Here is a 22,846-nt window from a genome sequence, read left to right as displayed (position 1 = left end):
AGCGTTGCTTTTTAATTTTACTTTCTTTTCCAAAGTCAATGCACTATCTTTAAGTACTGATACTTCCCATCAACCACACATCCATTACACTGACTCTAAAAGGGATTTAATCAGGAGCAGACAGTGAGGTGTGATGCTTCATTCATCAACATTCATAGCTTCTGGGCTGGGTGCCATGATGAGAGATTATATATACATCTGTATCCTTAGTCACTTCCAGAAAATGATGGAATGTAAGAAATGTGATGTACCTGTGGGTAAGAGAAAAACCATACAATTCATATCATCAGGCATGTCCAGAGAGAGGATTAGGACTGTAATTTTGTCTCCAAGTCCCTGTATTCCAATAGTGATTTTGAGTATTTTAGTTAAGAAAAGTCAAGCTAGAACACAATTACTTGCTGCTTTCGCCCTCCTCAGCAATTTCCTAATCCCCTCTTTAATCTCCTGCATTCATACCCCATAGATAATGGGGTTGAGAGCTGCAGGAATTACATGGTATGACACATTAAGTAAGACAGGGATATCAGGGGAAATTTTTTTCTTGGCTATGTGGGTGAAAACAAAAACCAGTAGGATGGTACTGAAGAAGAGGATGAGGATGAAGTGAGAGCCACAAATGCTCACAACTTTGGCAGCTGCCCCTTTTGCCTTGAGTCTAAGAATGGCTCATAGGATGAAAGTATAGGAGAAAATGATGAGGATGAGGTCAGAGCCCAGAAGAGTCCAAGCCACAACTAAATGGTAAATTCTGTTAAAGGCAATGTTATCACAGGAGAGCTTGGACACAGAGAGATTGGCACACATACAGTTCTCAATTATATTTTTTCCACAGTAATGATGCTGGGCAGAGAGGATGGGAATAGGTGCAGTAAGAAATGTGTTCCGGGCCAAGATGAAGAGAACAGCCTTTCCTACAAACTGGTCAGTGATGATAGATGGGTAGTAGAGAGGCTTACAGATGGACACATAGCGGTCATAGGCCATGGCCAGGAAGGTGCATGATTCCATGGGCAGGAAGGAATTCATGATGAACATCTGGAGGAAGCAGGTAGAGAAGCTGATGGACCTGTGGTCAAACCAGAAGATGGCCAAGACCTTGGGGATGACAGTCAAGCAGAGCATGATGTCCAGCAGGGAAAGGAGGCCGAGCAGGTAGTACATGGGCTTATGCCAAGAGACCTCCATCCTGATCCGGACGGTGATCAGGAGGGTCACGTTGGCCCCATAGCCAGGAGGAAGAGGAGGCTGAGGGGCAGAGACAACCAATGCTTCCAGATGGGGGACCTGACAAAGCAATTCAGGATGAAGTCTGAGACTTCAATAGAGAGGGAGCTGCTGTTCTAAGGCAGCAATGGCAGTGACTTTAGTGAGGCAGATGTCTCTGAGTAGCTGCAGAAGAGAGGAGTAAATCTATCATACTCTGATGGCTATGTACTTAGCTTGTAAAATCCATAAGGGTAAGTACATAGTCCACTTCATCCACCCCACAGCCCTTGTGCCTAGCACATTTTTTGACATATAAGAGGTGGCTAATAGACATTTGTTGAATATATAATATAATGTTTCCACATCTTTGTTATTTCATCTGTGTTTTATCTTTCTTTTATGTGAATGTGTATTTTCAGTTTGTTTGCTTGGTTAATATTTAATGAATCAGAAATTATTTAAACATCAAATGTTATTTAAATTAAATACATAAAATCAAAGGCTGATGAAACATTTCAGTTTAAATTTTAAAATGAACAGAAATGCATTCCAAAGGTTAGATGGGATTCATTTTCAAGATTTTAAGGAAGAAAAAGATGATAATATCCAGTGACATGATGAACTGGGGTACTTAGAGCAAATCTCCTTGATGAAAAGGTATACAAATCATTTCTATGGTTATGTCTATATCTAATCTCTATCTTTATCAATACCCATACCCATATCCATACCTACACTTATGCCTATACTTACATCTATTATTTATATTTTAATATCTTGAATACACCCATGAACAAGTAAAAAAGAAAGAATTATCAGGCTAAAGATTGAATAAAATCCAGACATCAAAATCAACTATTGATGTTGGCTTTCAACCTGAGAGCACTTGCAGCACTCTATAAACTTAAGCACCTGTCTTCATTACCTAGGGGAGCTTGGAATCTAAACTCCAGGGACAGAAGATAAATCTAGGCTCAAGCAGGTGGAGAATGTAGCAGAGGATCTCCCATTTAGATAGGGCTTTACAACACTACATCCTGAATAAAAAGGTGGGCACTAGTAATAATCCCACTCCTTCATCTTCGTCCCTCACTTATACCTGGAACTTCAAATAACCTCAAAGCTTGTTTTATGGTAGAAATCTTCCCTGTAAATCCTGAACTACTGGCTGGTTCTCTTTTGACTTGGCATCCTGTGTTCACACCAACTGTTTGTCTCAGAAAGGAATTTAAAGTTATCCTGGATTGGTGGTGGTTTCAGAAAATAACAGAAACAAGCCCAAATCCTTTCTTGAGAAAGAAACTTCATCTCAGGCCTCAAAGAATTTCAGCACAAAAACTTCTGAAGAAATTGAGTTGCTTGTGGTAAAAAGACAATTAATTAAAAAGAAAATGATGGGGCACCTGGGTAGCTCGGTTAGTTGAGCGTCTGAATTCGGCTCAGGTCATGGTCTCATGGTTCATGAGTTCAAGCCCCGCGTCAGGCTCTGTGTTGATAGCTCTGAGCCTGGAACCTGCTTTGGATTCTCTCTCTCTCTCTCTCTCTCTCTCTCTCTGCCCCTCCCCTGCTTATGTTCTCTCTCTCTCTCTCAAAAATAAAGGAACATCAAAAAATTTTTTTAATTTAAAAAATGAGTATAAGCCCACAAAAATGATAGCCAAATCCAATCTACAAAAACTTAAGATATTACTTGTGTGGTAAAAGATATTGAACAAAGTTATTTTGTTCATTACCTAGCCCTACTGGGTTTTAGGTAATGAAAGAAAAGCTTTAGGGGAGCCTGGGTGGCTCAGTTGGTTAAGCATCCAACTTCGGTTCATGTCATGATCTCACGGCTTGTGAGTTTGAGCCCCGAGTTGGGCTCTGTGTTAACAGCTCAGAGCCTGAAGCCTGCTTCGGATTCTGTGTCTCCCTCTCTCTCTCTCTCTACCCCTCCCCTGCTCATACTCTGTCTCTGTCTCAAAAATAAACAAACATTAAAAAAAAGAAAACAAAGAAAAGCTTTAAAATATACACAACAAAATAAACACACAGAAAAGGAGAATCAGTCCTCTCTCCAAAAATGAAAAAAATAAAATAATTAACATTGCAAGAGACAGATTTAAGAATAGATTAGCCACACTTGGAAAGATAGTGACCTAGAAGATAGAACTTGAGAAATGCTTTAGAATGAAGCTCCAATGGATACACAGAAAATGCAAACATGTAAAGAGCAAAATACGGGATTCTGACTGCTCAGAGTCCCTCTATCTTTTCTGTTTTCCTGGGATTAATAAGATGATGTCCAGAATTAATATTTTGCTCAGGACACTGGAATCTCTAAAACGTAACAAAGCAGATTTGAAGAAGAACCAGATATACTTGAAAAACAGAATATCAACAATAAGAACTAAATTAAACAGTAGATTAGGGCCAGCTAATGGTAGAGTCAGTAAAGTGTCAGAGGTGGTCAGAAGAATCTACTGAGAATGAAGATGGAAATAAAATAAAAACATATGGGAAAAAATGAAGAAAATGTAGGAGAAATAGATGGGATGAGCATGTTTAATACATTTAATAAGAGCTCCCAGTTGAAGAAGAAAGAGAATGAGACAGAAACATCTGAACTTTTCAGGACAGACTACATCAGTAATCAGATTCAAGAATTCCAATAAGAGGCACCTGTGTGGCTCAGTCGGTTAAACATCGACTTTGGCTCAGGTCATGATCTCAGGTTCATGAGTTTGAGCCCTGCACCAAGCTGTCTGCTGTCATCGCAAAATATGCTTGGGATTCTCTCTGTTGCTCTCTCTCTGCCCCTCCCACACTTGTGCTTTCTCTCACACACAGAATAAAAAATAAACTTAAAAAAAAGAATTTCAATAAATCCTGGGTGGGAGAAATCAAAAAAAGTGTACACCTGGATATATCTAAATATATACACTTAGTTGGGGCTCCTGGGTGGTTCAGTCGGTTAAGCATCCAACTTTGGCCCAGGTCATGATCTCACGGTCCGTGAGTTTGAGCCCTGCGTCCGGCTCTGTGCAGACAGCTCAGAGCCTGGAGCCTGTTTCAGATTCTGTGTCTCCCTCTCTGTCTGCCCCTCCCCAGCTCATGCTCGCACTCTCTCTCTCTCTGTCAGAAATAAATGAACTTTAAAAAATAAAAATAAATATATACACTTAGATATCATGGTCTAACTTAGGTACCAAAGAGAAAGAAATGATCTTAAAGATCAATATGACTATTACAATGAGAACAATGGGTGTGTGTTTCAATATGCGTGTGTCAATAGGCCACAGGAGTAAAGTGTGGTAAATAATGAAGACACTAGTGAAGATGTCTTAATAATGCTTTAAATTGAAATTGATGGAGGTTTTGAAGATGTTAAACTGTTAAAGACTACTAAAATTACTATCGAATTATTTATATTAGCTGCTAAAATTGTATTTCTTTTTTCCAGCTTTTTATTGTGGTAGAATACACATGACGCAAAATTTATTATCTTAACCATTTTAATATACAGTTCGTTGATATTAAGTGCATCCATTTTGCTGCGCAACCATCACCAGGATCCGTCTCCAGAACTCTCTTCATCTTGCAAAGCTGAAACTCTGTGCCCATTAAACAATAACTTCCCATGACCTCCTCCCTTCTGCCCCTGGCAACCACCATTCTAGATGTTTTTTAAACTGCTAAGATGTTAAATAATTATTAGTTTTCAGTGATCACGATTTCATTGCATGCAGTTATCTGATGAGCATTTCAAAACCATCTTAAATAAACACAAAAGAGGGCTTCATACAAACCATGTCATCCGGAGTTTAGCAGTGGTTGCAGTAACACTAGCATCAGCTCTACAAAGAGTATACGTTTTCCTAAAAGACAGGAAGGACCTTGACTTTCTGTCCTTGATCAATGAAAGACTAGGTGAGGAACTTCTAAGGATCTGGTTGATTATTTGGAATCAAGACAGTGATCAGGAAGGTGACACTGGCCCCACAGCCAGGAGGAATAGGGCATGAAAGGTATCAGTGCTGCCAGCTGGGAACCTGACAAAACAGTTCTGGAAGTACTTGGATATGTCAGCAGAGCAGATGTTGCTGGAGGATAATATGACATTTGATCCCATCTTTGAAGAGGACAACAAGTAGCCAAAAAAGAAGAAACTTGTTAATAAATCATTTAAGCTTGTGGAGAACCATGTAAGAAGCTTTGTGGAAAGTATCAAACTAAATTAAAATAGGATGGGAAATAACATAATAATCTGGTTAGTCAGATTGTCAATCACTGTATTTGACCTTGGGAGAAAATATCAAATATGATTCATCTCTGCCTTTGGGATAACTCATTGAATAAAGTAGGGCACAAAAATGTCAGACAGAAGAATAGCAGTATAGTGTGGCTCACCAAAATAAGATGTGCTCATGGTGTTATGGAAGTACAAGAGAGTGATCCTTTATTTATTTTTAAATTCCACTTTAATTAACATACAGTGTTACGTTAGTTTCTGGTGTACAATATCGTGATTAAATAATTCTATATATTACTCAGTGATCATCATGATAAGTGTACTTTTAATCCCCTTTACCTATTTCATGCATTCCCCACCCACCCACCTCATCTCTGGTAACCACCAGTTTGTTCTTCATATTGTTCTGAGGGTTTTATTTATTTATTTTTGTCTCTCTTCATTATTGCTTCTTAAATTCTACATATAAGTGAAAATATATGGGATTTGTCTGTCTCTGACTGACTTACTTCACTTAGCAATATGAACTCTACATCCATCCATCTTGTTGTAAATGGCAAGATCTCATTCTTTTTATGACTGAATAATATTCCATTCTATGTGTACAACACATCTTAATCCATTCTTCTAGCAATGAACACTTGAGCTACTTACATGATTTGGCTATTGTAAATAATGCTGCAATAAACAGAATGGTACACATATCTTTTCAGATTAGTGTTTTCATACTCTTTGGGCAACTACCCAGCAATAGAATTACTTTGTCATATGGTAATTCTATTTTTAATTTTTTGAGAAACTTCTATACTGTTTCCCACAGTGCCTGCACCAGTTTGCATTCCCACTAACATTACAAGTGATTTCTTTTTCTCCTCATCCTTACCAACAGTTACTGTTTCTTGCGTTTTGGATTTTAGCCATTGTGACAACTGTGAGGTGATATCTCATTGTGGTTTTGATTTGCATTTTCCTGATGATAAGTGAGCTCAAAATATAGAGCATCTTTTCAATTGCCTCTTGGCCATTTTTATGTCTTTTTTGGAGAAATGTCTGTTCATGTCTTCTGCCATTTTTAATTGGATTATTTGAGGGCTTTTTTTGTTTTTGTTTTTGTTTTTTGGTGTTCAGTTGTATAGGTTCTTTAGATATTTGGATATTAACCCCTTCTTAGAAATATCATTTGCTAGTATTTTCTCCAATTCGGTAGGTTGTTTTTTTAGTTTTGCTCATTATTTCCTTTGCTGTGAAGAAGTTTTTTATTTTGATGTAGTCCCAAGAGTTTATTTTTGTTTTTGTTTACTTTGCCTTAGAAACATATCTAGAAAAATACTATACTTGTGAATACTACGGTTTTAGGTCTCACATTTAGATCTTTTATTCATTTTGGGTTTCTTATGTATGGTGTAAGAAAGTGGTACAGTTTCCCTTTTTTGGATGTAGCTGTCCAGTTTTCCCAACACCATTTGTTGAAGAGACTGTATTTTCCCCTTTGCATATACTTTCCTCTTTTTAAATAGATAATTGGCCATGTAATTGTGTGTGGATTTATTTCTGGTCTCTCTTCTGTCACATTGTTCAATATGTCTATTTTTGTGCCAGGGCCAAACTGTTTTGATTACTACAGCTTTGTAGTATATCTGTGAATGTGAGATTCTGATACCTCCAGTATTGTTCTTTTCAAGATTGCTTTGTGTATTTGGGGTCGTTTGTAGTTCTACTGAGATTTTAGGATTCTTTGTTCTAGTTCTGAGAAATATGCTGTTGGTATTTTGATAAGGATAGCATTAAATCTATAGATTGCTTTGGATAGAATGGACATTTTAACAATATTTGCTCTCTAATTCCATGAGCATGGAATACCATTCCATTTTTTTCCTCATCTTCAATTTCTTTCATCATGTTTTATCGTTTTCAGAGAATAGGTCTTTCACCTCCTTGGTTAAGTTTATTCCTACATGTCTTATTATTTTGGGTACAATTGTAAATGAGATTGTTTTCTTAATTTCTTTTTCTGCTACTTTATTATTCGAGTGTAGAAATGTGACAGATTTCCATATACTGATTATGTATCCTATGAGTTTCCTGAATTCATTTATAACTTCTAGTACTATTTTAGTGGAGTCTTTCTGGTTATTAATATATAATATCATGTCATCTGCAGATAGTGAAAGTTTTACTTCTTCCTTCACAATTTGGATACCTTTAATTTCTTTTCCTTGTCTGAATGCTTGTAGCACTATGATGAATAAAAGTGGCAAGAGTGGACATCCTTGTCTTGTTCCTGACCTTAGGGGAAAAGCTCTCCATTTTTCTTCACAGAATATGATGTTCACTGTGGGTTTTTCATATAATGCCTTTATTATGATGAAGTATGCTCCTTCCAAACCTACTTTGTGAGGAGGTTTACCATGAATGGATGTTGCAATTTGTTAAATGCTTTTTCTGTATTATTGAAATGATCATGTGGTTTTTATCCTTTCTTTTATTGATGTGATATATCATGTTGATTAATTTACAATTTTTGAACCAACCTTGCATCCTGGAAGTAAATCCTACTTGGCTATACGGAATGATTTTTTTTAATGTATTGTTGGATTTGATTTGCTAGTATTTTGTTCAGGATTCTTGCATCTGTGTTCATTAGAGATACTGTCATTTAGTTCTCTTGTTTTGTAAGTGTCTTTACCTGGTTTTGGTATCAGGATAATGCTGGCTTCATAGAATATACTTGGATGCTTTCCTTCTGCTTCTATTTTTCAGAAAAATGTGAGAATAAGAAGTATTAACTCTTTAAATGTTTAGTATAATTCACCTGTGAATCCATCTGGTCCTGTACTTTTATTTTTTGGTAGTCTTTTGACTACTGACTCAATTTCATTCCTGGCGATTGGTCTATTTAGATTCTATATTTCTTCTTTTTCTTATTTTCTATTTCTACTTGATTCAGTTTTGAAAGAGGGCATCTTTCTAGAAATTTATCCATTTCTTCTAGGTTGTCCAATTGTTGACATGTATTTTTTGTTGTAATATATATATTTTTGTATTTCTGTGGTATCAGTTGTCACTTCTCTTTCATTCTGATTTTACTTATTTGGGTCCTTCCTCTTTTTTTCTTGGTGAGTCTGCCTAAAGGTTTATCAATTTTGTTTCTCTTATCAAACAATGAACTCTTGGTTTCAGTGATCTCACCTATTAGTTTTTTAGTCTCTATTTCATTTATTTCTTTTTTTTTAAGTTTTGATTTAAATTCTAGTTAGTTAACATATAGCGATTGAGGAAATGAGATGGGCTCAATTCTTGCAAACGGTGGGATTAAAACATGGAGTTTTTAAAGGTCAGTGGGCTTAGCTGGGATGGATCGCAGAAGGCATTGCCTTGCTCCTGGAGAGAAGAAAAGCAAATAACCCAGGGGCAGACAGCGTGCAAATAATGATTTGAAGAACGCCTGGAGTACACACAGAGGGAGAGTATTCAGAGTATTTGCTGTTCTCAGGGCATCCCAGATATGGCACATTCACAGAGTCTCCTCTCCAGGATAAAGGAGCTGGCTGGCACTATTTTCCTCCCCTAACTCCCAACATAAACACAGAGCCACCTACAGGAAGTAGCAAGGCACCAACACTGGCTCCCTAACTTGCTTACACAAACCACATTACTGGAGTAAAATACTTATATCATACAAATAAGTTTTTTTAAACCAAAGACTGTAACAAGAGTTGAAGAAAGGCACCATATCATAATAGAAGGGTCTATCCAATAGGAAGGCCTAACAATTGTAAATAATTATGCCCAACTTGGAACACCCAGATATGTAAAACAATTAACATATATAAAGGAACTCATTGATAATATCATAATAATAGTAGGGGGATTTAACATTGACATCAGTGGACAGATCATCTAAGCAGAAAACAACAAGGAAACAATGGCTTTGAATGACACACTAGACCAGATGGAATTAACACATATTCTGAACATTTCATCCTAAAGCAGCAGAATATTCATTCTTTTTGAGTGCACACAGGACATTCTCTAGAATAGATCACATACCAGTTCACATATCAGGCCTCAACAAATACAAAAAGATTGAGATAATAATATGCATATTAAAGCATGTGGTCTGAAAGACCACAGCACTATGAAACTTGATGTCAATGACAAAAAAAACGTTTGGAAAGACCACAGAAGTATGGAGGTTAAACATGATATTAAACAATGTGTGGACAACCAGGACCTTAAAGGAGAAATAAAAAATACATAGAAACAAATAATAATGAAAACATGATGATCCAAAATCTTTGAGATGCACCAAAAGCAGTCATAAGTGGGAGGTGGGCAGCAATATAGCACTACTCAAGAAGCAAGAAAAGTCTCAAATACACAACCTAACCTTAGAGCTAGAGCTAGAAAAAGAACAGCAAATTAAGTCTAAAGCCAACAAAAGAAGGGAAATAATAAAGATTAGACCAGCCATAATGATATAGAAACAAACAAATAAAAAACAGTAGAACAGATCAATTAAACCAGGAGGTGGTTCTCTGAAAGAATTAGTAAAATTGATAACCCCCTAGGCAGACTTATCAAAAAGAAAAGAGAAATTACCCAAATAAATAAAATCACAAATGAGAGAGGAGAGATCACAACCAACACGACAGAAATACAATAAATTATAAGAGAATATTATTGAAAATTATATGCCAGCAAATTGGATAATCTGGAAGAAATCAAACAATTCTTAGAAACATATAAACGACCAAAACTGAAACAGGAAGAAACTGAAAACTTGAACAGACTAATAACCAGTGGAGAAATTGAATGAGTAATCAAAAATCTCCCCCAAAACAAAAGTCCAGGGCCAGATGGCTTCCCAAGGGAATTCTGCCAACAATTAAAGAAGAGTTAATACCTATTCTTCTGAAACTGCTACAAACAAACAAACAAAAAGAAATGGAAAGAAAACTTCCAAATTCATTCTATGAGGCCAGCATTACCTTTATTCCAGAACCAAAGACCCCATTATAAGGGAAAATTACAGGCCAATATCCCTGCTGAACGTGGATTCAAAAATTCTCAACAAGATACTAACAATTTAAATACAACATTACATTAAAAGAATTATTAATCATGAGCAAGTGAGATTTATTCTTGGACCACAGGGGTGGTTCAGTATTCATCAATCAATCAGTCTGATACACCACATTAATAAAATAAAGGATAAGAACCATATGGTCCTGTCAATAGATGCAGAAAAAAATTTTTGACAGAGTACAACATCAATTCTTGATAAAAACCTTCAATAAAGTAGGGATAGAAGGAACATATATCATCATAAAGGCCATGTATGAAAGACCCACAGCTAATACCATACTTAATGGGGAAAAACAGCTTTCCACCTATAGTCAGGAACAAGACAGGGATGTCCACTCTTACCATTGTCATCTAACATAGTACTGGAAGTCCTATTTACAACAGTCAGACAACAAAAATAAATAAAAGGCATCCAAATAAGCAAGGAATAAGTCAAAATTTCACTCTTTGCAGATGACATGATGCTCTATGTAGAAAACCCTGAAGACTCCACCAAAACATTGCTAGAATTGATACATGAATTCAGCAAAGTCCCAGGATACAAAATCAACGTACAGAAATCTGTTGCGTTTCTATACACCAATAATGAAGCAACACAAAGAGAAATCAAACCCCATTTACAATTGCACCAAAAGCCATAAGATATCTAGGAATAAACCCAGCCAAAGGGGTAAAAGTTCTGTACTCTGAAAACTATAGAACATTTAAGAAAGAAATTGAATAAGAATGCAAGCTGGTGCAGCCCTTCTGGAAAACAGTATGGAGGTTCCTCAAAAAACTAAAAATAGAACTACACTACGACCCAGCAATTGCACTACTAGGCATTTATCCAGGGGATACAGGTGTGCTGTTTTGAAGGGACACATGCACCCCCATGTTTATAGCAGCACTATCAACAATAGCCAAAGTATGGAAAGAGCCAAAATGTCCATTGATGGATGAATGGATAAAGAAGTTGTGGTATACACACACACACACACACACACACACACACACACACATACACACACACACACACACACACAATGGAGTATTCCCCGGCAATCAAAAAGAATGAAATCTTGCCATGTGCAACTATGTGGGTGGAACTGGAGGGTATTATGCTAATTGAAATTAGTCAGAGAAAGACAAAAATCATATGACTTCACTCTTATGAGGACTTTAAGAGAAAAAACAGATGAACATAAGGGAAGGGAAACAAAAATAATATAAAAACAGGGAGGGGGACAAAACAGAAGAGACTCATAAATATGGAGAACAAACTGAGGGTTGCTGGAGGGATTGTGGGGGGGGATGGGCTAAATGGGTAAGAAGCACTAAGGAATCTACTCCTGGTATCATTATTGCACAATATGCTAACTAATTTTGATGTAAATTAAAAAATAAAACAAAATAAAACAAGTTAAAATTTAAAAAAGAAAGAAAGAAATTAAAGAGGACACAACGATATGGGAAAACATTCCCTGCTCATGGATTGGAAGAACAAATATTATTGAAAATGTCTACACTACCTGAAGCAAACTACACATTTGATGTAATCCTTATCAAAATGCCACCAGCAATTTTTCACAGACGTAGAACAAACAATCCTAAAATTTGTATGGAACCAGAAAAGACTCTGAATAGCCAAAGCAATTTTGAAAAAGAAAAGCAAGGCTGGAGGCATCACAATTCCAAACTTTAAGCTATATTTCAAAGCTGTAGGCATCAAGACAGTATGGTGCTGGCAGAAAAGGACACACAGATCAATGGAACAGAATGGAAAGCCCAGAAATGGACCCACAACTATATGGTCAACTAATCTTTGATAAAGCAGGGAGTAATATACATTGGAAAAAAGACAGTCTTTTAAAAAAATTCATTGGGAAAATTGCACAGAAACATACAAAAGAAAGAAACTGGCCCACTTTCTTGTACCATAAACAAAAATAAATTCAAAATGGATGCAATACCTACATGTGAGAAAGGAAACCATCAAAATCCTAGAGGAGAACACAGACAGCAAACTCTTTGACATCAGCCATAGCAACTTCTTGCTAGATACATCTCTGGAGGCAAGAGAAACAAAAACAAGAATGAACTCTCAGAATTTCACCAAGATAAAAGTGTTTCTGTGCACAGTGAAGGAAACAATCAACAAAACTACAAGGCAGCCTATGGAATGGGAGAAGATATTTGTAAAAGACATATCTGATAAAGGGTTAGTATCCAAAATCTATAAAGAAATTATAAAACTCATCGCCTTCAAAATAATCCACTTAAGAAATGAGCAGAAGACATGAAAAGACATTTTTTTTTCAAAGAAGACATACAGATGGCCAACAGACACATAAAAAGATGCTCACCATCACGCATCATCAGGGAAATACAAATCAAAACTACAATGAGATACCAACTAGCACTTGTCAGAATGACTAAAATTAACAATTCAGAAAACAACAAATATTGACCTGGATATGGAGAAAGGGGAATGCTCTTACACTCTTGGTGGGAATGCAAACTGGTGAAGTCATTCTAGAAAACGGTATGGAGATTCCTCAAAAAGTTAAAAATAGAACTACCCTACAAGACAGCAATTACACTACTAGTTATTTACCCAAAGGATTCAAAACACTGATTTGAAGAGACACCAGCACCCTGATGTTTATAACAGCAATATCAACAGTAGCCAAATTATGTAAGGAGACCAAATATCCATTGACTGATAAATGGATAAAGAAGAAGTAGTATATGTACACAATAGAATATTATTCAGCCATCAAAAAGAATGAAATCTTTCCTTCTGTAACAAGGATGGAGCTAGAAAGTATTGCTAAGCAAAATAAGTCAGTTGGAGAAAAATGCCATATGATTTCACTCATATGTGGGATGTAATAAATGAAACAGATGAACATAGGGGCAAAGAACAAGAGAGAGAGATAAATCATAATATAGGATCTTAACTATAGAAAACAAACTGAACATTGCTGGAGGGGAAGTGGGTGGGTAGATGGATTAAATGGGTGATGGGTATTGAGGGCACTTGTGATGAGCACTGGGTGTTCTATGTAAGTGATGAATCCCTAAATCTACTCCTAAAGCTGATATTAATTTATATGTTAACTAACTAGAATTTAAATAAAAACTTGAAACAGTAAACAAATAAATAAATGAATAAATTATTATGAAAAATAACCACTCAGTTAAAAAAAACAATTAAAACAAAACAAACAAAAAAAGCACCTTTGTGATCTTGTGAAATGTTCCCTAAATAGGATCCCCACAGAAAATCTGTTCATAGTAAAACAGAGTTTGAGTTGTTCAAATTGAAGATTTTCCATTGAATAATGGAAAGTTTACACTAAAATTCACAGATACATAATAGAGTAGAGGAGATACTAGCAATATCTAGTGAAAAGGGGGCTCTAAGATTTAAATTATGCATGGAGATTTTCTTGCAAAAATATGCAAGAAAAACAAAATTAATAGAAAAAGCAGGCAAATGATGTCAAAATATAATTCACAGCATGAAAATCACAAACGGTTAAATAGTATACGAACAATGCTGAGTTATCAGGAGAAAATCATATTAAAATAATGAGATACAATTTTATATCCACCAAGCATTAAAAAACTACCATCAATTGGTGTAAGGAATGTGAAGAATTAAACTATAGAAGAATTAAACTATAGAAATTTCTAGTGAGATTTTATAAGTATTTTGGAGACAAATTTGGTAATTCCTAGTGGAATTAAATGTTTTTACTTTATAACTAAAAAAACCCACTCCTACACATATACCTATTTTAGGACTATAAAAGAAGTATACAAAGATATTGACGTTAGCAGTAATTATAGGTCATTCGGGTGTTGACTACTTATATAAAAAATGCACATAATGGGAATTGAAATGAATAAGCAATGAAAAAGAATGACTTATGCAGAACAACATGGACAGTTGTTTAAGATTTAGTATTGAGTGAAAACAAAGAAGAACATCAGATTTATTATCCAATATTATTTATAAAATTCAATATCCAAATAATCCTCATGAACATGTAGCTACATAAGCATATCTAAAATTAATTGAAAAGACACATTTTAAGAACACTGGAGCTTTGGGGCGCCTGGGTGACTCAGTTGGTTGACCATCAGACTTCTGCCTAGGTCATGATCTCACGGTTCATGAGTTCGAGCTCCACATTGGGCTCTGTGCTGACAGCTACGAGCCTGGAGCGTGTTTCAGATTCTGTGTCTACTTCTCTCTCTGTCCCTCCCTTGCTTGTGCTCTGTCTCTGTCTCTGTCTCAAAAATAAGTAAACATTAAAAAAAACAATAAGAACACGGGGGCTTTCACTTTTCTAAAGAGAAGAGGAATAGGAGCAAAGTTGAGATATGCAGGAGACAGAGAAATAAAAATAGAGCAAAAGAAGGCCTTTAAAGAAACTGATGCTGATGCCACAACACAGGGAACAGAGTCAGTGGTATTGTAATTGTGTTATGTGGTGACAGATGGTAGCTACCAATGGTGAACATAGCATAACTGTATACATTTGTTGAATCACTATGTTGTACAACTGACTAATGCAACATTCTGTGTCAACTACAATCAACTTTTAAAAATAATGAAAAATAAAGAAAGAAAAAAAAGGAACTGATGATGCTTGCTCCCATAATTTGAGGCATATGAATATTTCACATGAGGCTCAAAATGAAAAATAAAATAAACAAATCATTCTTTCTAGTATATAGCTGTATATACATCACATTTGAAAAGTCTTTCAGTACAGCAAAAAACATGATAGGATTTTCTTTAAGAAAAGCACGTTGCATTTTCTCAGGGATATATTTTTCAAGTTACTCTACCATCATTATCATGATGCCATCATAAAAGTCATGACAAATTAATACCAATCCATTCAATAGCATGGTTTGGGAGGTACCTATCTAACAATGGTCTGTTGGAAGCCCATGAGAACTTATGAGTGAGCTTATTGGACCCATGGAGGGCATCGAGTATGCATGTGCAAATGACTGTGAACATGGATGGATGAATGTAAGACCCCTATACCCAGGAGATTAACTGTCCACAGAAAACACAATGTTGAGCTGGATTACCAGAGCTCCTTGCTTTTAGAGAGAAAGAAAATCATTTTCTTCTCCTTCCTGTCTGTTTGTCCCAAGAGGGCTTTTTAGGCACAATAAAGTAGGGATGGAGTAGTTCCCAGAGGGAAAAGTCCCTAAGGCCCTGGAGTTATAACTACACCCAGATAGTTCAGGAACTAACCAGAACTCCAATATCAGTGGAGCCAGACCCTTGCTCACATCCTCTGTAAGTGAGTCTGGATAGAGGGCCCCTGAGAGGCAGCTATTCCAAGATTAATCAGAACATGGGGGACACCTTTCTTTTCAGTACAGATTTGTGTTCCATTCCATTCCTGAGTCAGTACTGCTGAAGCAGTCTGCAAACCAGGTTGTAGAGATTTCATCCTGTCTCAGGTCAGGAAGCAAATGTAAGAACCTGTGTTCTGGGACCTTCCTTTTTGCCCTTCTGTTGCCTTTTCTGATCTTTTACTGAGTGGTGCCAGATTCAGAGATGCAGGAGTTTGTCCATAGGAGATGAATAGGGGTGGGGTGGAAAGCCTGAAGAGTGATCATCTGCAGCTTAATTTAGATGATTTGGAGTTTTCAGCTGAACATACTGAAGGGGCGTTAAGGCAAAGAATCAGCACACAAATGCTTGAATCATGGAGGAGAAATTAAATTTAATCTAAGTAACATTAGAGGTTAAAGACAGAGACCACAATTTGGGGTCAGTGGGAGTAAGAAAGTAGTTCCTCAGATTAAGCTTCATCTAAAGAATTTCTAAAAGCTATGCTGTAAAAACAGAAAACTATGCCCAGAAGATCATTGAGGTATCTATTACTGGTTGCACTCAGTAACGTCCTAAACAATATTTTGGAGAAATGTCTCAACTTCTGAGTTTCTGGAGTTAGGTGGTCCTTATAATTAGTAATTAATACATAATAATAATAATAATAATGGACACAAAGTAAAAGGAAACAAGAAGAAAATTGTAATCTGAGCAGTGAAAGCAGGAGTCAGAGTTGTAAGTGCAAAAACAAGGGACATTCCAGATTTCTGGAAAATGGCCCAAGGATTTTATGTGCATGGGGGTGGAGGTAAGAGAAACCTAGAAACATAAAACAAAATGCCAGATACGATATGCATTTCTGTATCACTGTGGTGACACAGGACACAGGTATATTCATATAGTCAGTGGTTTGGACCTAACTTTTATTTCTTCCACATCCAGACACTGCTAATTAAGCTGGAAATACAGATAATATCACTGAGTCTCAGTTGTCCATTTCAAAAGATAAATTGTTAAAATGGTGTACTTAACCTACCTACTTCAGAATGTTATGAGTCACATATGAAATATGTTTAAAATTCATCCCAAAATTGCCAAAGTCACTACTAATGTATTCTGCTAGAAAGAGAACAAGAATTGGAAGCCATCTAAATCTCTTCTACATATCATGTGGGAGCCATGCCTGGCAGGTGCCAGCTGCACAAACCCTTGCTTAGGGAAGCAGAGGATCAGGAGTAAAGAGAAGAGCCCTGGAAGGGAATGCCATTCCTTCCCGCTCTGAGAGCAAGCCCCAGACACTAACAGGGTCTCCTGATGGGGAGAGTTTAACAGCAGCCTGCAGCTGGGGAATAGAAAATCATATCTGGAAACAAAAATACTATTTGAGCCGCTCCAGGAAAACGAGTGTTTCTAAAGTGATGGGGTTTTGGAGTCGTGGGGGTCTGGAGCTGATGGCCAAGAAAGAATTCTTGAGATGTGTTTGGTGCAAAAAGGTGATTTTGTTTTATGATTTTTTTTTTACCTCAACACCTAGAGTTTCTTGTCTCGCAGCTTCAAAGAATGAAGAGGTAGACACAAAATGAGCAGCAGGCAAAACTTTATTAGAGTAATATAAGAAAGTAGGAATAGAATGAAAGCTCTCTTTATAGAGAGGAGGTATTTGAAAGTGAATGCCTGTGACTGTAGGCAAGGGTCTTTGTTTTATAAGATTTTGGTCACCACCTCCCTCCCACCTTTGTTTCTTCTCAGGTCCGACCCTTATGGGCTGGGTAACTCTAAATGTCAACTCATTCCTTTTTGATTGGCTCATTTCTTTTACATGAGGGGTGGTCCATGGCCATACCGTTCCTTGTGCGTCATATGTTTTATGGTCTACTACTCACTTTTCGTCAGGTCTTTTGTCAAATTCCTGAGGGGAACCTGAGGGGGAATAGCGGCATCAGTTACAGTCTTAAGAGGAACCTTACACCCAAGAGGGTTTACTGTGGTCAGACACTCCCAGCATTATTCCAAAATATGTGTTTTTCCCCATCCAGGGGCCTCAGGTCCTCATCTTTCCCTGTCTGCCAATTTTATTCTATATTTCCCTATTATAATTTTATTAAATCACAGGGACAGGACCCATGGGCAGAAAGAGCTGCACTGGGGTTGTGAAGAGTGACCAGTTATATACCATGGAGTTGAGGGAGGTAAAGGCAAAAGGGAGGCCTACAAAAGGACTTTCATATGTTAAAGATACCTGAGGCCTTGCTATTGTAAAGCTAAGGTTGTTTTCTCTCTAGTCAAGCATTAACATTAAGTCAGTAGGGAGTTAATGGAGAAATGCTACACTGTGTATTTGCTTCAAGTATTTGTCAATGGGCTGCAGGTTATAAAGGAATTTAACTATAACTACCATTTCCTTCTTGCTTTTGTTCCCCACATCATTGTGGAAGGGAGGGTGATATTGGGGCTCTGGGAAACTAAATCTATAGGTTTCTGGAGATTAGGTTGTTGACAAGATTGCCTTTTTCTTATAATTTACTATGATTTATGTGAACTGATGGAGACTCATATTCTGCATGACTGTGGTCTCTATCAGTTAACCATTTGTTTTCCCCTTTCCTTTGTTCTTGGGCAGCCAGGAGTGCCTGAGCAATGTCACACATATCTCACTGCCACCACCCCCCCACCATGGGGTGGGGGAGGGTGGTGTTAACTTTTGCTTTGCCCTCAGCTTTCCTAATACTTCCTCATCATAGAGGTATGAAAACATTGTTCTGATCTGAGTTCATGATTTAATAAAACTCTCTTCCTTGCTACTCTAACCCCTATGCCAAACTATTCCTCCTCCATCAGATTCTGTTGTCAAAACTATTCATTGTATCACTGGTGAAGTTTGTGTTTTCTTTTTTATAGAATTGATGGGGCAAACATATTATCATTATAATTATTCATGAGATGCAGAGGAGTCCTAGAAATTACTCCAACCCAACCCACTGTATTAAGCAAGAAGATCAGCGTAATACAGTAATGAGTGAATACAATTGTGAGGTATAATTTTCCTTGTTGGTAATGTGATATTATAACATATCTCATTGGATGCTGAATAATTCAATGGGATGAAGCCCTAGGAATTCTGGAAATTCCAAATCAATATGCAATTTATCTTATATAGTGAACCTCAAGAGTAATAAATAGGGAAGTATTTAAACTCCCAATGAAAAAGTGTTTCTAAACCCACAAAGTAATGGTTTAACAGAGGCCTTGGTGCATGTAGATAGATTCAGCTACAGTGGACTGCATGATTTGAAGTACCCCACAAAGACCTGATCCTCACCTTTGACCAGCCTTCAGTCATCTTTCAAACCTCATTCACAATTCAGGAGGACAAGCACCTTAGAACCCTTCACCCTTAATGTAAAGGAGAGAACCACCTCACTTCATTTAAATTAATTTTCGCCAGCCTATGTCCCATGTCAGAGGTACTCAGTCTCCTCTACATTCTCCTAATTGTGCAAGACCTGTCATTTGTTCTTATTTCTACCCATTGTTTCCTGAATGATCTTAGTTTGCTTCCTTGAAAAAGGGACAGTTTCTTTTTCAACATTGTGACCCTGGCACCTAACAGAACGCCAGGGGAGGACGTCAAATGTTAGAGAACATGGCAACATCGAACTGGGCTTGGAAACAGAGGAATGTGTACCTGGATCATTATACTAATAATGGAAAAATAAAATAGAAACGGGATGCAAAAACTTTAAAGATAAGACTTCATCACCCTCACACTATTGCAACCAGAACAATCAAGTATTCACCTTGTCTGATGGCAGGTATCGGTCTCACAAAGCTATGTGGAATTGCTCCTTCTCCTCTTAAGATTATTTCTTCCCAAAGTTAAGAATCGTACAAATATGAAGATATATAGAAAGGAGAAAAGCAATTTTTTGGCAGGATCCACACCTCCCTCATTAAATGACTGTTGAGATAATGAAGATTAACTTTATTTACAAGGCATCATCTTTTTTTAAGTTTTTATTTCTTTATTTTGAGAGAGAAAGCATATAATCAGGAGAGAGGCAGAGAGAGGAAAGGAGAGAATCCCAAGGAAGCTCCATGCTGTCAACACAGAACTGTGAGATCATGGCCTGAGCAGAAATTAATAGCTGGACGCTTAACTAACTGAGCCACCCAGGCACCCCAGGGCATCATATTTTAAATCTGTAATTAAAACAAACTATAGCTGAAAACTCAGAATGGGGGTGACATGAGACCCAGGGACATTTATCTGTGTCCCTATTTGTGCCAGGTTCTGTTTCCTTATCTGTGTAAATGGTTACAGTTGAATTGACAAATTGGGGGAAAAACTTTCAAAAAATAGTTTTCTAAGTAATTTTCTCCTCTTTGGTTTCTGCAAACATTACAATTCTATTAAAAATAAACCTTGAACAAATCAAACATGTAAAAACAAACCGTATTACCTCAGTCTTCTATACTGTTTAGTGATAGGAGTGGCCCTGGAGCATGGCACAAAGGATAAACAGATGAATTCACATGGCTCTGGATGACCAGCTAGGACTCACGAGTTTCACCTAACTAAAGCAAATTGTTCTAAATTCATGTGTCTTAAGTCAGTATCTATTTTTTTTCCTAATTTTACAGATCACTGAAAGAAAGCTGCAGAAATATATATGACGAAATATGACAATATACCAAAATGGCACCATCACCTCTGAGGTTTCAGACTTCCTCCTGAATTGTTTTGTCAGGTCCCCCAGCTGGAAGTTCTGGTTGTCCCTGCCCCTCAGCCTTCTCTTCCTTCTGGCCATGGGGGCCAATAGTGTTCTCCTGATCACCATCTGGCTAGAGGTCTCTCTGCATGAGCCCATGTACTACCTGCTCAGTATCCTTTCCCTGCTGGACATTGTTGTCTGCCTCACTGTCATCCCCAAGGTCCTGGCCATCTTCTGGTTTGACCTCAAGTCCATCAGTTTCTATGCCTGCTTCCTCCAGATGTACATCATGAATTGGTTCTTTGCTATGGAATCCTGCACATTCATGGTCATGGCCTATGACCGCTATGTGGCCATCTGCCACCCACTGAGGTACCCATCCATCATCACTGACCAATTTGTAGCCAAGGCTGCCATTTTTATTTTGGCCAGGAATAGTATTATTACAATGCCTATCCCCATTCTATCATCCCAACTCCATTATTGTGGGACAAATGTCATTGACAACTGCATCTGTGCCAATATGTTTGTCTCCAGGCTCTCTTGTAATGATGTCACCATTAGTCGCATCTACCAGTTTGTTGGAGGCTGGACACTGCTAGGATCTGACCTCATCCTCATCTTCCTCTCCTACACACTCATATTGCGAGCTGTGCTGAGACTCAAGGCAGAAGGTGCTGTGGCCAAGGCCCTGAGCACATGTGGCTCCCACTTCATCCTTATCCTCTTCTTCAGCACCATCCTTCTGGTCTTCGTGCTCACTCATGTGGTGAAGAAGAAGGTCTCCCCTGATGTTCCAGTCTTGCTCAACGTCCTCCACCATGTCATCCCCGCAGCCCTCAACCCCATAGTGTATGGAGTGCGGACCCAGGAGATCAAGCAAGGCATCCAGAGATTACTGAAGAAAGTGTGCTAATAAGGACAAGATCTCTGCATTCCTAATATAGGATGAGTTTTGAATCAATAATGGGTGAGTGGGCTGGAATTCATAGCTATTGGATATTGTGTCTTCTTTAATAAAACTTAAGTTTCATTGTATGTTTCCCTTTCTCTTACTTTTACTTTAACAATATCCTTGATCCCTTTGCCTTTCCACCATGCACATTATCCTATTTTGACAAAATACTGGGATTTCTTGGATAGGTAGCTTAGTGAGAATTTTATTCTTGAATATACAGCTATTAATGTGCCATGTCTTTGTGTTCTTGACTATACAACTCTGGATATTTTGAGGTAGTTGTGTAATATGCAATGTATTTTTATTCTTATTTTTATCGAAGGGAGCATTTTGGAGACAAAGACATAGGGGTGAAATTTCAGTCCTGAATGATGGAAAGTTGCTTGTGGTCTATAATTTGGTCTGAAATCGGGCGGTCTTTTGAAATGTGCATTGCAAGAGGATTGGGATTCTGCATGAGTTTCTCATTGTGCAGTGATTAGCAATGAATCTGATTAGATTTAAGGGGCTTCTAAATTCTCCTCCCCATTGTGTTTGTGCTTTGGACATTTATCTTTTGGATCTAGGGTATCATACTTTATGGTGTGCAAACATAGCTCTGTTATTGACTGAAGAATTATAAGGATTATAATACATGATCCCATAATAATAATTTAAAATGTTCAAAACATATTATCTGAACATTGTATCATATTAATTGGAGAGTTTCTAGGCACACTTTGTGTTCTGGGAATTTTGTTAGATATTAAAACACAAAAATGGAATATTGTTTTTTAATATCTCTCATGAATTCCCAATGGGACTGAGCCCCAGTTGTGCACAGCAATAACTTACTCATCAGTGCATCCTGTATTTCCCCTGAACCAAAAAAGAACAACTCCCCTTATTATGATCAATTTAGTGAGTCAGAACCCAAACTGCATCCTGTGCTGTAATAGTACAGAGACTTGAAAAGGTATAGAGTAGTGGTCCACAGACACATATCCATTTAAATTCACTAGGATAGTCCCTGCATAAACCAGAGTTCACAGCAGATAAAGGTGGACAAAAGTAAATTTTACCAAGTTATAGTTTCAGTACAATTGTTGTGTCAAATATGGCATCTGCACTAAAGCTGACAAAGTCTCTAGCAATTTACTATGCAGATATTATTCTGGCTGATGTGTTCTTCTCAGTTAATTCCCATGCAGAAAATATGCCAAGAGCAGTTTCTATTGAACTGGTGTAGGCAGCAGTATACAGTCAAGGACTTTCTCTAGGCTACATTAACCATTTTGCTTTTTGTCACAATACAG

General features: G+C 37.3%; 1 protein-coding gene and 1 pseudogene across 1 annotated transcript; one reads left to right on the top strand and one right to left on the bottom strand.

Moving 5' to 3' along the window:
- Nucleotides 1-378: 378 nt before the first annotated feature.
- Nucleotides 379-19,221, bottom strand: LOC122201247 (annotated as a pseudogene).
- Nucleotides 19,222-20,561: 1,340 nt separating this feature from the next.
- LOC122199874 (olfactory receptor 56A3-like) lies at nt 20,562-21,509 on the top strand. The gene has a single exon (XM_042905255.1). The coding sequence runs from the start codon at nt 20,562-20,564 to the stop codon at nt 21,507-21,509; it is 948 nt and encodes a 315-aa protein (XP_042761189.1).
- The last annotated feature ends 1,337 nt before the right edge of the window (nt 21,510-22,846 follow it).

Source organism: Panthera leo, chromosome D1 (genome assembly GCF_018350215.1).
Source record: "Panthera leo isolate Ple1 chromosome D1, P.leo_Ple1_pat1.1, whole genome shotgun sequence".
NCBI classification, from domain to species: Eukaryota; Metazoa; Chordata; class Mammalia; order Carnivora; family Felidae; genus Panthera; species Panthera leo.
Note: the sequence above shows the minus strand (reverse complement) of the source record. Positions and strands in the feature narration are given on the sequence as shown.